The sequence below is a fragment of the Syngnathus leptorhynchus genome, chromosome 10 (genome assembly GCF_054491065.1).
Source record: "Syngnathus leptorhynchus isolate UIUO chromosome 10, UIUO_Slep, whole genome shotgun sequence".
NCBI lineage: Eukaryota > Metazoa > Chordata > Actinopteri > Syngnathiformes > Syngnathidae > Syngnathus > Syngnathus leptorhynchus.
In genome coordinates, this window is record NC_141204.1 from 10,221,221 (window position 1) to 10,238,065 (window position 16,845).

Consider the following 16,845-nt stretch of genomic DNA (forward strand, 5'->3'; position numbering starts at 1 on the left):
ATATGAATGGCATGAAATGAAAGGGGTGAGAGTACGACTGGTAAAATCACCAGATGCCTACTTGGTTGGAAGCAGAGCAGACAGTTGAGGGGGTATGAAATACCTTGTGAAGCAGTGTAGGCGTAATCACAGCTCTATTGTGGTGAACAGTTAGAGCTCTGCCTTTGTTAACAGCAGACGTCTTAGACTCGGATTCGTGGAAATCACCATATCTTTAACATTTCTTAGAACATTTGAAAAGGTCTCACATTAATCACAGATTTCATCATGTAACCCATGTTCCAACTATAAAAGTTCACTTTTGATATTGCGGCGATTATTACACAATGGATTCCTTAGATAACAAAGATGATGCAGAATGAAGGGACTAGATGACCTACTTCATACAGGTCCAGTATGTAATCTCTCAATATCCTTGAGAGGAGCTGGGCTGTATCGTGATGTTTATTCTCGAGCCTAAAGCGCGTACCCCACTGAGCGGCGACCTATTGCAGGTGTTTTCGAAGTCAGGAATTGTTGCCTTCTAATTTTAAGAATTTGTCGTGAATATCTCTGGTGTTGGACGATATCCTTGTCTCTCCAAGATCATCACATCTCAAGAGTCCCCAAAAATGGCAGGATTGTTCAATCATTAGAATCACATCATGGAAAAGAGCGAGGCATTTTCAACTCTTTCAAATGGTCAATTTGTAAAAGTACCACCGGCAACTGTCACGTGCCGTGCCAGAGACGCTTGGCCGGCAACTTCGCTCAGCCACACCCCTTCATCACCTGCTCCCTCTTGTTGTCTCATGTATTTAAACCCTGCCCGTGTGTTTCTCCCTGTCGGTGTCTAATGTTCTGTCCTGTCCGTGTCCGTTCCCGGAGTTCCTGTTCTTGTCGTCTGGGTTCACCCCAGTCTGTCTGGAGGCTCACGGTCAGAATTTTAATCTTGTCCAAAGTGAATTTCTGTCGGTCGGTCTTTCTGTTTGCTGGCTGTGAGTCTCACTCCCGTCGTCAGTTCCCCACCTGCCTCCCTTCCAACTTCCTTTCCCTTCAATAAATCCTGGTTCAAGCTGCATTTGGTCGCCCTGGCTCAACTCATTAATGACAGCAACAAAAGTATAGATTTTTGAAAAAAAAGAAAATTCACCAAAATGTGATTTATGAGGTTTTGGCCCAACATCACGATATGTAATAATAAAATGAGGGAAATAAATGTTCCAATAGTTTTACAGTCTTTAACGACACTCCATGGGAAACCATAGCTACGATTTTGTGTGCATCAAAAATGAGTTTTACACAGCCGAGTCGATAACTTTGGCCACATCAACTTTGTTGTGTCGCGCCATCCATCTGACCCTCGTGAGGATAAATGCTTCAGATAATGGCTGTGTGGGTTGAAAAAACATTAAAGAGGTTCGGGGTGGGGGGGGGGGGGCAAGCAATGACGGTAACAATGTTGCACTGTCACTGTTTTAAGCCAAGAGCTTTCCATCTTACTGGTAGAAATCTCACAAGGCGTGCTTTGTCTAAGACTTCAATAAACATGCCATGCTCTCCAAATTAACAAGAAAATGATTAGAGTTGCCATAAATAGACTTAACAAGATGCTTGTAAATTGGGAGGGATCAGGTGGGAAAAATAACATAACACTTAAAGGGGTGATGTGGTTAGACTTCCCTTTGGGCAAGTAGTAAAAACCTCTGGTTGACGAAGTAAAATAAAATCAAGGGTAAAATCAGGCTTTTTTTTTAATCAGGAAGACAAAACACAGAAGCATATATTTGATTTGCCGTGTGCCTAATTACTCCCTTGGATTTAATCATGTATGAGCACCTAACCCCTGAAAGAGACATTTGTGATAATTGTCAGATTATCATGACACATCTAGCGTATATGCATCTGTGGCTTGCTTGTGTGAAGTCACACCTTTCAGTAGAAGAGGGTAATTGCTACAGAAGTCACAGCAGGGAAGTCACAGCGTCTATCTCCAAGTGACCCTCTGCTAAGCACTGTGTTTCCCAAAGGAAACCAATCAACTCAGCTACTTGCACACTACATACAGTAATTTACAAGTGTTGTACTTGTGATGTGAGTGACAGTGAGATACACAGTATGTTTCACAATGTTGCAAGAGTTCCAGCCATTCATTGATGATCGCGCTCTATTGTTTGGCTTTAATGTGAGGGTTGCTAGAAGAGTCTCCCAGGCTATTGCAAACAAAGGTATACATTGTCAAGCTTTTTTTCTGCTTTGTCACTCTTATTGACCTGCTCGCTCTATCAGAAAATTCCAATCAATGGTTGAATGGTGAGGTCATTGAGCCCTGGCGAAAGGTGAAACGACTTGTCTGATGGCCATTAGCACCCCCACGCACTACAAAGAGTCATGCTGCTTGTGAACTATGGTGTCAGATATGGACTGTGGAAAGGTCCGTCATCAAGAACAAATGTTAAATGGACCATTCTGGGAACCACATATCTTCACTTACAATGTATATAAAATGCTTTTTCAAAAGCCAGGTTTTTGTACAACTAATGTGACAAACAGTACAACAGTGGCAAAGTTACATTTATTTCTACTTTTTTTTCCAGTGCAAATGGCACTCTTGCATAAAAATTACCATTGAAGGAAAGCTCAAAACGGTCTTACAAAAAAACAATAACTATGTTTGTCCTGTTTGTTATTCCAAATTCACAAGAAATAATATGATATAATATAATATATTATGATATAACATAACATAACATAACATAATATAATTACTACCGTATTTTCCGGACTATGAGGTGCACCGGACTATAAGGCGCACCGGACTATCAGGTGCACCTTCAATGAATGGCCCATTTTAAAACTTTCTCCTTATATAAGGTGCACCGGACTATAAGGCGCACCATTAATGCATCATATCAGATTTTTGATCCAAATCAAATCATTCTCCATTTTATCATTTTTATTTCAACTTCAGACGCAAAAAAATACTTTATAATCACAAAATAATGATCCATAGTCTTTTTGATTCATGGTTCATAGTCTTCAGCGGGCCACTTATGATTGATTTCATGACACAATGCTTCGGACCAGTTTAAATTTCGGAATTTGGTCCATATGTAAGGCGCACCGGACTACAAGGCGCACTATCGGCTTTTGAGAAAATGTTAGGTTTTTAGGTGCGCCTTATAGTTCGGAAAATTATTGAAAATACCGTACAATAATGTAAAACAATAATAGTGGTGCATTTGCCTTTTATGCAATTTCATAGATTTTATTGCTACCAGTTATTATTTATAAATTAATCGATTGACTGATAAAACCAATAAACAGATCTTGTTGTGACCATGTCCTTGCTGTTGGCCTGTCTTCACCTTCCAATTTGATCAGTTAATGTCACTGTTTGGCTGTCTGCTTGAATGTGGCTTTCAGAATACTCAAGTGGGAAAACTAGTTTTTATGGTGAACGCGACAGACCCAGACCAGGGCACCGGAGGCAGTGTCCTCTTCTCCTTCCAGCCACCTTCTCCCTTCTTCAGCATTGATGGAGCCAGAGGCACTGTAACTGTCATCAAACCTTTGGATTTTGAGGTTACCTCAGCCTACCAGCTCACTGTCAACGCTACGGTCAGCCCACTCAAAAAAATCCCACTTGTATTAACGGTATTATTGTAATGTTGTATGACATAAATGTTTCTTTGGTTTCACCAAGGATCAAGATAAAACGAGACCCCTGTCTCGGCTCGCTAACTTGGCTATCACCATTACTGATGTCCAAGACATGGACCCTATTTTCACCAATCTTCCCTACAGTACCAACATAGAAGAAGATGTTCCACTGGTCAGTAAAACAAAACTACTTTTGAAAGTGTTTGGGTGTAACTGCATGTGAAATGTGGTTTAAAAACCTTTTTTCAGACCATCCCTTATTTTTCCTCACACAACAAAACTCATCCCACCATACTGCAATGTGAATGCCGTACACTGTAATTACAGAGTGAGATTTACAGTGTGCTTTGGCGATGTGGAGCCTCCAACAAAGGTCACAGGGGCCTATTTTATCTCACCATGCTGTGCATGCAGCTATGTTCATTATAAAGGGACTGAAAGCAACACTGAAGTTTCAAGCAGTGGGGTCTCACCCTGACCTCACCTTTGTCTTTATCACATGGTTTTAATGGACATCTAATGTACTGGCTGTTTGTTTCACCGCATGCCATGTGTGTTTTCTCCACTGGCTCAGGCATTTAAACCGGGTTCCCAGGTGGCTAATGGTCCAGCAATTGATGTTTGCACTAGTCGAGATTGAATTACACACATGGGCATAATACTTCCCTTCCTAATCTTTTTGCTCTCACCTCTCCCTCTGTTTTTGGCAGCATTGACTTGAACTCTCTCGACGCTTCTTCCCTACCTTACCCAACCTTACATCCCCATCCACGTGTCCCTCGTCCCCTGCCTGCATGCACTGTAGTAGAAATGTCAAGTGCTACATTTGCATGCATATTAACGGGGCGTGACGGAGTCGACGCCCGGTGTCTCCCCACCTCCCTGATTCATCAACTGTCACCGCGAAGGTCACAAGTGGAGGGGGAGAAATGAAGGGATGAGGGGAATCTGGAGGGGCTTGAGAGATGAAGCCAATTGGTTAAATTGTTAGTTGGAAACCGGTGAAAGGAATGCGGAAATTTTCAGTGCTATAGATTGAGTTATGTTTGAAAGGTTCATACTTTCTTTAAAAAAGAAATACGTTTCCAAATGATTGGATTTTAAAGTTTAAAACAGTTCATTTCTGTTTCTTTATTTTTGCACGTAAACACAACGTTGACAGCACCTTTCCATCTGTGTAGAGCATTTTTTTTCTTTTTCTTTTACAGTCATTGACTAATTGACAATCGGTCTCAGACAGTTAGTTACTGACAATCATGAGCAGGCTCTTTCAAATGAACATGAGAATGGCTCCCAATTCACGATTTCTTTTGACGCTATTCAATATGGAATAATGAGGCACAAAATATTCAAATTAAACCTAAAAAGATAGACCCATGGTAACACTATTTAGAGGGATTGTAGGGTCGCTTGTAATCCTATTATTGTGACATCGTAGTGAGGATATTACTGAGCTCCTTTGCCCTCGCAATGGATACAGTACATATAGGATAATACCAGCTCACTACTGTAACATGTTTTAATGCCCTCCTGAGGTAGTCCATCAGGCATGTCATTTCAAGCAATGTTTGCCAGCGCTAAGTCGAGGGCGTAACGTGACAGACCAAGTGTCAACTCTTCTCAAGGCCAGAACACAGACAGGTGAAGGGATAGGCACTTGGGATTCCTATCGACAGCCATTTCTCAGAGGTTTGTGTGCATATGCCTTCTGCACCCTCCCAGCCACTCAGTTTGTTTCTTAGTGCCTGCCTCTTTGCTCTTCCACCACCTGTCATCTGTGGAATACTTTGAAACCGGAGGGTTGGAAAAAAAAAATAGCACAGGGCAGGGTTATTATCTGTTAGAAGTGAATCCATGCTGCGTGGAGTGACGTTTAAACCCCTTTTAGGCCAAACACACTTTGGCTGTCAAATCAGTGTGGAGAAAAAAGGAAGGAGCTTTGGAGGGCTAATGCACAGGAGAGCTGCAATGAAAGGATGAAGGTGGGGAGAGGAGATGGTCCAGTGAGTGTGCGGGTGTCTGTGTGTTTGCAGGAATGCAAATTGTATCTGTGTCACATGAGTGAACAGAGTCCACTTATGTGGACAGCTTGATAATATTGCCGGTATGATTTTGGCATCACTTCAAAGTGTTTTTTCTTGGTCGGCTGCTTTGTGGGAACATGGTTCCAATAAGCCCCAACAACACTAGATAATCCACTCAGAGCAGCATACCTTATTTTTCACATAGTTCACAGAGGACGCGTAAATTACAAAAGCTATATAAAGACAGGATCAGACAACAAATATTGATACTGTCATGTTATTCGTTTAGTATTACAACAAACTTTTGCCAAGACAATTGTCCAACAAAACTTCTTAGAGTATGAAACTCAATTGTTTTAAAAACTAATCCAGATATGTATAATTTGATCTTCAGAAAGGAATAATCTCACCAAGATTGGCGTGCTGACATTTAGTACAGGTGACTTAGTTCTGAGTGTGTGCAGTAATGAATAGCGCTGGGCCACAGTAATGAGGTCCCATCTGAAACAAGTACTTTCAGACATATGAGGTCTGTCATCTTTCATTTTAGACAGATTAACACTTACTGGGAAGCTTTGAGTATGTTTGCATAATCTAACCAGATGTCGTCACCCATGTAACTAATATTGTTTTTTCTCTAAAATAAATGCTGAAGATACTGTAAATAAGATATGATTAAAGATGCAGCTTTAAAACACTCAAATAACATTTGGAGGTATTTTGAATATTTACCCATGTTTTTAGATGATCTCAGGATGAAACATGCTGAAAACAAACCCAATTTTACTATATTCTGTTATTGCCCTCATAGTACTTCCCATCCAAAAATGTGTGTGGAAGTGAGTGTGTACAGTACGTGTCCTTTTCCTCTCAGCCTTTAATCGCTTGTGAATCAGTGTCTGTAAAAGGCTTGTAATTGATTCTGCTGTAATTGGTCAATGACAGGAGCAGCTTTGGCAGAAATGGAGCATAAACACACCTCAGACACAATTTGCAGGATCAATGGGAGAGAGCGAGTTTATGTGTGGTGAGTGAAAGGATGGGACAGGGACTGCAATTGTGGAGTGGGGAGGGCCGCTCCATCTCACACCGCAGCACAAGGATATTTAAGTATCACCACCATGTCTGATTGAAGCATAGAGGCTGAGAAGGCTCGGTGGATCAAAGACTTTAGAAAAGCTTTTTCCTCCTCTTTGTTTTTTTTTTTTTTTCACCACAACTGTCATATTATGTTTTCATCAATGAAATGAGAAATAATCAACAAATATATCCCAATGAATGACAAATAATTCACTCTCTAATGAAAAGGTTGGCTATGATTGGCCAGTCGTTTTTTTTTTTTTTTAGTTCCAGTCTAATTGTGTAATTACCTGAGCCTTTAGACATTGTGACGTCATTTTCCATCAACTGCAAGTTGAATGTCTGCCCCCTGAGATGAAGATAAATGGCTGTATTTTGCTTCTTAATTTATATTTCACCAATGCAATATTAATCAGAATGGCATGTTTAGACTAGTGGGAGGCATAGAACATATTCTTGTAAAGAAAATGGTTAACTTGACTTTTCCTTTAAATAAAATGGTATGCAGGTAAGATAAATTATTCATCTTCACAGCACATTCAAAAAAAAAAAATATTGTTTGCAAGCGTGTATGAACAGCGTCGGAAAGAACTAGAGTATCCTATTTCTTTTACAGCACAGCTTGTGCCCCATTACTCAAATCAAATCAAAATACTCAAATAAAGGAATGCCAACTTTGGTTTGTAAGGAAAAAAATAATAATAATTCTAACACCTGCGTCCTCGAAACACACAAATCAGAACATGGGTTCCTAAAAAACTCAGCTTTTGAAAAATTCTTTTGAAAAAGCATCTTTAGCAAGTGTAAGATTAGGATTGACTGATTTTTATTTTTATTTTACTTTGATCCCTTGAAATGCGCACAACTACTATATTCAACAATAGGAAATGTCAGGTATGTGTTCATGACATACATGTGTAATTCCAATCTGTGCTACCATGTCATGATATGAGCCAATCAACAAGATAAGAATCAGTGCATGCAAAATTAGCAGGACTGTGGAAAATTACTTTTTTCTCAAAATGATCCATTCATCCAATATCAGTACCGATTGGCCCCATAAGGGTCGCGGGCGTGCTTGAGCCTGTCCCAGCATTAGGCAAGGGACACCCTGAACTGGTCGCCAGCCAACCACAGGGCACAAGAGACAAACAACCATTCCCATTCACACCTACAGGCAATTTGGAGGGCTCAATAGTCCTTCCAGGCATGTTTTGGGGATGTGGGAGGAAACCGGAGTTCCTGGGGAAAACTCATGTAGGCACGGGGAGAACATGCAAACTCCACACAGGGAGTGCCTGAGATGGATTCCAATCCGCAACCTCTGAACTGTGAGGCTAAGCAGTGCTTCACTGTGCCGCACTCTAAATAATCAAAACATTTTAAAAGAGTGATTTACAAAATTAATGTTGGGTCCGGGATTCCATACAGTTGATTTTATCTCGGACTGAATGCATCAGAATGTGCCACCATGTCAGTAGATAACACTTTTTCGGTGTTCTCATGAGCCAAGATGCACTTGAGCGGCAACAAATGTGTTTTCATATGGATTTAAAAATACCCTAAAAGATAAAATGGCTGTTATTGCTTATTTATGATACTGAAATGTTTTATAACATTATTGGTGTAAATTGAGTGCTCCTCAGGTGTGTACAGTATGTGAAAAATAATGCAATGATATCAACTGAGACTGAGGTCAAGGTGTGCCGCGTGGGTATGTTTTGAGAATAAGTGTGCGTATGTGTCTCTTCAGGGTTACGAAGTGCGCAAGATAACTGCCATCGATCAAGATTTGGGACGACCCAGGGGGATCGGCTACACCATCATCTCAGGTCTGAGTCTGAGTCACACAATCAATTTGACATCCAAAGCACAGAGAGTGGAATCGATCACCTCTTATCATAATCCCACAGAAAAAAAAAAGACTAGTCTCATCAAACACATTCAATAACAGTGGGGAGCAGCATCTCAGAATGACAGAATAAGCTTGCCTCCAAGTGTTTATTAATCAGAATGGTGGGAGGAAGTCAGGCGTCATCAAGTGTTTGTTATTCAACCTGGCAGTGGGCAACCCAAACTGGCATAACTGTTTTCTTTTTTTTTTTTTCTTTCAAAACAAACGCTGAGATTACATTGGTCTGTTTCTGTCAATTTAAGCTGCTTCAATTATATTATTTGATATATGGCATGAAAAGTTAGGGTAAATCCAAAGTGTCAGTGTTAAAATCCATCATTATGAAATCTTAAGGTTGTAAATGTGACAGAATTTGAAGCTGCTGTTTGCATGGTGCTGATAAGGCTGTAGCAGCGATCCTGTTTACATATTCCTGAAGTGAATATTCCTCTGCCAAGGATTTGATGTTTTTTGCTTGCCAGTTACTCTGTCTATCTGCCAGGAGGATATCTCGTGAACTTGTAAACGGATTTCCATGAAAATTGATTGACAGATCAACCTTGGGACAAGGAGGGCCATATTAGATTTTGGTGTTGATCCAAGGCAAGGATTCTCACTCATGAACTTGCCCAATATCTTCTTTTTCTAGCCTTCTTTGAAATAACAAAAAAAAAACAGAAATGACTCTAAATCCCTTTAGTAACTTGAGCCAAAATAAATCAACGCAAATGTTAATGACTGTTGGGAGCATGAAATCAAACTGTGTCATTCTAAGTTTGGATGTTTTTAGCTTTTCTCAAGCATGGTCTAACCATAACTATTACTGCATTTGCGTAATTGGGTTAACCTTAAGCTTCACCTGCATACTTTGCTAAAAGTGTTACCTTATTGACCGCCATGAGATGTGCCAAATAGAAACTAAAACCACATCTTAAACCTTCTGTACTATTCCTGCCACGGTTCATTTTTTATTTAATCCAGTAAGACGTAGAAGTCTCTGTGAGTCGAGCAATTGTGTGTGTGGTGGAAACAAACACCGAAGGGGTATTACAAACACAGGTAATGTGCATGCTCTGACAAACCTCAGCATGGCCAAGATGAAAGGACGTCAGTGGTACCAGTTTTGCCAGCTGGCTAGAAAGATGCTGGCATTGCTTGATAAGCCTGGCAAACCACAGAAAATTTGGGATGATCGAGATAGTCATTGTCAGACCATCTGCTGGATCACCACTTGACCCGACAGTGGGATAAAGGAATTTGACTCCATGTGTGGAACTTGAGCGTATGTGTAGTCATGCATTATCTTTGGAGTGGTGACACGTGAGAGCAAGGCCCTCGCGTGTTCTTTAATTTTTGCATGCATGTGATTCCTCCTGTTGAGTGCACAACCATCCCTTTTCTTTTACAATTTATTGTAAACTGAAGTTGAGCGCATCCCCATCCTCGGTCTGATTCTGCGTAAACAGCAAGATGTCTTGTTGTTATGTTTGCGCGTAATATTTGTTTCAAAGTTGAAGGGACGAGTCAAGCTCCAGAGGAGAAGAGCATTAAAAAGACATTAATTACGTGCTGCAACGTATTCCCACTCAGTTAAAAATAAGTTATTGCCCTGCACTAAGCTCCTATGGGGCTTGATAAAATCATTATAAGTTTGAAAGATAATGAAAGTGGAAGGGTGATGCAGCGGCAGCATATAAAGGGCAGAAGGCCAAGGGTATGAAGAGTAGAGTGGATGACGGTGTGTCGTTGTCTCCACTTTATTGTCAAAATAATACAAAGTGTACGAGAGTGCTCGTGTAAGTGTAAAAAAAAAAAACGACATATCTATTACATCTCTCGTGGCTCTCATATTCCACTACATGCATGATTACTGACTTGACTCTGGAAAAAAAAAACATTGTGTTGCTTCTCACTGCGTGTCCTCAAAGAGATCTGCTTGTTCCTGCGGGACTCGTCTCATTAGCTTAGTAATTAAGATAAAAAGGCTCTTAATTGCAGTTGTGATTTATGTTAATTATTGTCTGGCTTAAAATGTGGATTTTCTTTGCCTCATCCAATCAGAAATCATATCTGGGAATTTATGAACGCAAGAGGATTCCTCCTGCAATGATGCAGTTGTTTGTTTTGATTGTGTGAAGATGGTGGAAGGGGAAGCACATGAAAGGGAGGACAGGTCCACTACTCTGAGAAATAGGCCACGTTTTTTTTTTTTTAGCAAAAATTCAAATGACAATTTAAATGTCACGCATTCCATATTTGGATGTTTGCCATATTCTTAAGCCACTGTCCTGCTCTCTTTTTACCTCATCTTTATATTAGATGGCTGATATGAATTTTCTTTCCCATGTCATAACTCATACTCTAACTTATTTAGTTTTTTTCCGTGAATAAGAACAAAACATTTGACACATTCCAGGCCTGGCAATGCAGAGCTCGGTAAAGTTCTTTTCAATGTGTCAAAACTAACCTCAACCTTAATTCAGCAGTAATTGTGTCATGTTGGTCTTAATCTATAAGTAAACAAGTTAAAGGTTAGTTGGCATTAGCTAGAGATTGAATTTTGTATCTCATCGTGTAGGGAGGAGTCAGTCTGTTTCAGAGGTCATTAATATGGTGACTGCGGACATGTTCTACAAATACCTATATACCGGTGTTATTTTCTATGAACGTCTATGAAGTGTTAATTTAAAAGTGTAAATACTGGCAGAGATGTTTAGACATTAGATACGATGACATCCACCAGCTCAGCTCAGAATGTTCAGTAGATGTCTCCATTAAATGTGATTCAGGAGCGTCGCCTCATCTCCCCTAATTATTTAAAGAATCAGAATTGGGCTTCGTGCCCTACAGTGTGAACGTAGCCTTAGGCCCACTTTTAGCTAATCTAAATTCTAGTCATGCATGGTGATTTAGCAGAATGTAGTTTGTTTAATAAGATAGTTATTCGTATTTGCTACAAGCTCTCACATTTTTTTTTAATACTGTATGTGATTGGACACATTTCTTTATGTACAACAATGACATTTCTGTTGCTGGAAATGACAGTAATTCAAAATTAATTTCTTTATCTCATTAAAACTTTCTTGAAAAAAAATCTTAAGACAACACACGGGTTTTTACTATTATCTCTCTACACACGTTCTGAAATATCCATTCATCCCAGTGGTCAAAAAAACAAAAGGCAAGGGCAGGCAAAATATGTTCTATGTATTTTATACACAGGGCCATGGGTTATTTTAATGAAATCACAGCACAAAAAATGACTGTCAATTTGAAATACTCAACGTTGGATAGACAATACACTTACTTTGAGGGTTGGACCATTTGTAACATTAGGCAGTAGGGATCATTTAACGGCACACTCTATAAAAAGAAATGACCCTATAAGAGGCACTTTAATAGCTACTCTCATTTCTTTCTACTCGTGTTAGCACGCTATGATATCTGATTTTTTTTTCTGCAGTACAAAAAATTCCACTCATCACTATCCACTTCAAACAGCCTCCAAAGACAACGAGGCAAGCAAGTAGACAGTTTCGCCTCGTCTGAATGACATCAACGACCCACAGGAATGAAAGACACACCAAAGCACTGAAGGCCTTATCCTGACACCATGGCCACTTTCATATTCACATGTAGACATATTCTCCATGGAATAATTGGGCTGTCCTTAATATTAAACATAAAACATTGATTTTTAAAAGGGCATTTGCAGTTTTCTTAAGAATCACTTTTTGTCGTTAAAGCTGTCAGTATGATCTGATAGTATAGTGGATAAGTGAAATTATTAAGAAACCACCCCATCCGAGGAAAAACAACCAAGAGACACTTAAGGAGTTTTGTTGAAGCGATGGTCGAATATGCAACTCCCAAAAAAAAAAAGCTCATCCATTATGTGTACCGCTTGACCCCATAGGGTTAGGGTCATTGGGCAGCAGGCGGGGACACCCTAAACTGGTTGCCAGTCAATCGCGGAAAATTCCCCATTTCTCATTTGCAAATAATCCGACATAAGGCTAACAAACAGAACCAGAAAGAAGGGACTTCCAACAGCAGAGAAAATTTAGAATATAGCGTTACAGTAACACTCGATCACAAATTAGTCACAGATAAACATTGATTCTTTGAACTTGGAATCTTTTTTTATCGTTATCTTATCAACGTGTCGCCTGCAACCAAAATTTTACATTATGATAAGAATTTCTCAAAATGATGTAAAATCAAAAGAGTATAAAATATTTTGACGGGACACAAGAAAAGCATTACCCTCATGCAGAAGAATAAATTATTTCTTTAATGCTCAGTAAAATTCTCAGTGACTTATATTACAGTAAGTTACAACATGAGACCTTGCTGTCTGCCAGGATAAGAGTTAATCTATTGTGTAAAGTTTGTGTAGCCTCACCACTGTGTTGTAATGATAGCACAAGAACAAGCAGCAAAAAAATCTGCCGGCCGCCCCCATAAATGAAAGGACATCCCTGAAGCCTTTTATATCAGCCTCTTGTTCATCTTTGTGTGTCTCCATCTCTTTTGTCACAACTAATCCCATCTTAAGTCTTTTTCCATCCTTTACATTTGGACAATTCTTCTTTCGGATTGCATCTGTTCTGTTTGAGGAATGGCAGCAAATAGTCACCTCAAGGGGTTTTGTCTTAAAATTATCCAGGCAGAGTGATTGTTCAAATAGATGCAGCATGATAGCTTTCATTTTCACACCAAAAATCAGCAGTGGCAAAAGAAATCCCTCTGTACATACATGACAAATTTTTGCTCATTTCTGTATGCAGTGGTGATTGTTTTAAAGTGCTCTATAGATAAAGTTGAGTTTTATTTAGTTATTAGCTAATATATCTATCTAGCTGATGAAATACCGAATGAGTTAATATGAAATATCTTTGCTTCTTCAACTCTATTGCATCACGGTTGCTACTGTCCCTTGGTTCATATTCCTCCATCTTGCCGCTGTTGACAAAAGTAGTATTTATACTTCCCAGAACTGCCGTAATTAAATTGAACATCCATCCCGAGTACCATACCCTTGTTCTGAAGCAGCCTTAAGACACCAGGAGAATATTTTATTTACCAATACCTTGACAGTATAAAGATCATACCTTGTAAGTTCAACACACAACTAATAGTTAAGATGCATTGTTATAACATAGGAAGCCAATGTTCAAAATTGTCCCCCAGCTGCGATAAACTCTCGTAAACATGATTATTTCCCCCCGAACTTCTTCTTCGGAAGTATCTTTATCCGTCCGCCCTGTTACACCCCGATGCTTTGACTCGATTCTGCGATGACCGAGGCTTATATCAGCAGACAAGTTATAATATGGACAAGGCCTAATACCTGTTATTCTGGAGGGAGCTCTTTTCGTGACTGCTGTGATGCTGCGATTTCTCAGCTTTTCAATTAGACGCTCTGAGGCTCTCCACAGCTTGTTGCTTTGTAATCTCTCAGACAAGACAGACAGTCTACGGGACACTGATCGCCACACAATCCTAAGCCTAGTTGAGTTTCGAGTGGAGTCGGGTACTCATCATTGAGGTGCAGACCTCATTGGCATGAGTCCTTTTTTTTTTTTTTTTTCCTGCTTTAATGAGTCGTAGGAATTATAGCAATGTCCATTCACAACACCTGCAAACATCTGATCAATTTTGTAATAGGATCCGATACATGAGCAGCATCAAAAAGTCCACCATTTCAAACAAAATAATGATTTGTTTTGATTGACACTGACAGAAAGTTAGAGTATTAAATTCACAATGTGTTCAATACTGTGGTTGCAGTCTGCAGTAGTGTAGTGCACCATATCAAGCTCAGCTTTTTTTAAAATATCGGTCATCTTCAAAAGAAATCAGCATCATTTTATAAGAAAGCCCTCCAGTTGATTCAGTAAGGCTAATTTCAGAAGTGAAAACAGTGACTGTCTATGAGTAAAGATGTCATTTTCTTATGTTTTTGCCTTTTTATGAATTTAGATGCCATTTACTGGTCATTTTTGATCATGTGGAAGTTTTTAACATTCTATTCATTGGTTAATGGATTTATTATTTGAATCAATTAAAAACTGTATATCGTCATTGTTGGGCAGAAAACAAATTTGGGTTTTGTTTTTTTTCCCAAATATTGGTCTTATTGGTCAGTTCCCACGTGGGTCTGGTGTTTATACAAGTGATTGACCGTTGCTATTTTGATGGTGAGATTATTACGGGATCCTCCGCATCCACGGAGCTGCGGAGGATCTCATAATAATCTTGATTCCACAGTAATTACAGGACAGAACACTGTATTTTGTAATGCCGACAGTAAAAGTGCATACAACCAAATAGATACATCGACAGTATCCAGAAAATAATTGCCAAAAGTTATTAAAGGATATCTAAGACAGAGGAAAAACTTTAGTCACTATCTTAATGTAAGCTAGCATTTGTTTATTCCAGGTTATCATCAAATTGCAAGAAACTCTCCATTCGGATACAAATTCCATTCATGATTTGCAAGTACGCTGTTGCATGTTAACATGCAGATGAACGTGTTTGTACTGGGTATTAGGAATTTGATGTTGGTGTGGTTTGAAAAACAATAGCCCAAACCTTATTATCAGCTTGATTTGCCTGCAGGTGTTATCCTTAAAAGTGACACTAATGTGTGTACATTTCGCAAAGCATAGAAAATCTGTGCCTCAAGACACAAAGCTTTGGCTGCATGCCATATCGCATTACTAAAACATCCTAGCTCCCCCGTGGTGTTGTCGCAAACGAGAGAAAACAGTTGTCACTAGATTAGTCATAGTGATTACACTTGTTTGGCTTTCCTCAAATGTTGATTTGTATTGAAAAAGTTATTGTCATACACTTGTCACGTGATTAAAACTGTGATCATCTTTTTTTTTTTTAACAACACACACCTGTTTTGGGGTTTTAGTATTGCTATTTTCTATTCCTATTTTGTTACCTTTACTGATTTTTAATTCAAAAGTAGGGCAGGAATAATTACAATTAGGAATCTACCCTGCGCCATCTCTTGCTCATGACATAGGAATTAAAACAGCCTTATCAATAAATCACAAAGAATTTGCTCCCAACTTACTTGTAATACTTTGGTAATGCTTAGACTATTCTGAGCAATGATGAGGAAATGCTACATTTATTTTCTATGACATGACAGCCTCTTCCATTGTGCAAGCAATCAATAAGCATGAACAAACATCCAAAATTTTGACCCTCCTCACATTTTAAAGTTGTGTCTTTAAACTATTCCTTTTATTGAGGAGAAATCTATTTAATTATTCATTTGTGATTTCTTTTAAAATGTTCAATGCAAAAACAGCAGATTGATCCTTCAAATAGTCAAAATGCTTTTTTCCTTAGTTTTGAACCTGTTCATGTCTCATAAAAGGGAAATATGTTCGTGGTATATCTGATTGAGAAGACATTTAAATAGATACAAGAAATACAAAATTACAGCCTGAAAGTATGAAGGCCAAATTCCAAAAGTAATTTCTTCTGCTGGTGTGTCTGTGTGCTGCAGTTCTCCCGACCTCCCCACCCCCGGGTATCTAATCGTAGTGTTCAGCCAGATCATTGGAGAACATTCTCTATCAGCAATTAGAATATGATTACATTTTCTTTCTTGGTGGTCCCTGAGAGTCATTGCGTGTGATTTCAGCCTGCCTCTCTCAACAAATTCAACCGAGTGGAGCCAATGTTAAAGTGGCAAAACTCCATTTTATGCATACATGTTTACAGAATGTGTTGGCTTCCACATTTAAGTGTAGGTGTCATGTCTACACACGTAGGTGCTTATACCGATGACCTGCATAAGGAAGGGTTGTTGAAGATTCGTATTCCAGTCAGGTCAATAGAGATGACAAACCAATTTCCAATTTAGCGGCACAATGCCCACACTGAGAGTCTTCACTTCTATCATCACACACACACACACACACACACACACACACACACACACACACACACACACACACACACACACACACACACACACACACACACACACACACACACACACACACACACACACACACAGAGCGACACCAATCATGATCAACATAAGTCTCAAATAGAATAGAGCTTCTTGTCTCGATTGTTACCACAAAAATAAGACAAATTTAATATCCTGACCAAGATTAACTACAGCACAACAGCCTTTCTGCCGTGTCAGACCTGCATGGGGAGCGG

General features: G+C 39.3%; 1 protein-coding gene across 5 annotated transcripts in view; it reads left to right on the top strand.

The window, feature by feature from the left end:
* cdh23 (cadherin-related 23) overlaps positions 1 to 16,845 on the top strand; it is a 120,548-nt gene that overhangs the window by 40,859 nt on the left and 62,844 nt on the right. For all 5 annotated transcript variants that reach the window (XM_085921742.1, XM_085921745.1, XM_085921744.1 and 2 more), the window contains exons 7-9: positions 3,406 to 3,600; positions 3,686 to 3,814; positions 8,500 to 8,578. In XM_085921742.1, coding sequence (XP_085777868.1) covers positions 3,406 to 3,600; positions 3,686 to 3,814; positions 8,500 to 8,578 — 403 coding nt within the window. The remainder of the gene's footprint in view (positions 1 to 3,405; positions 3,601 to 3,685; positions 3,815 to 8,499; positions 8,579 to 16,845) is intronic.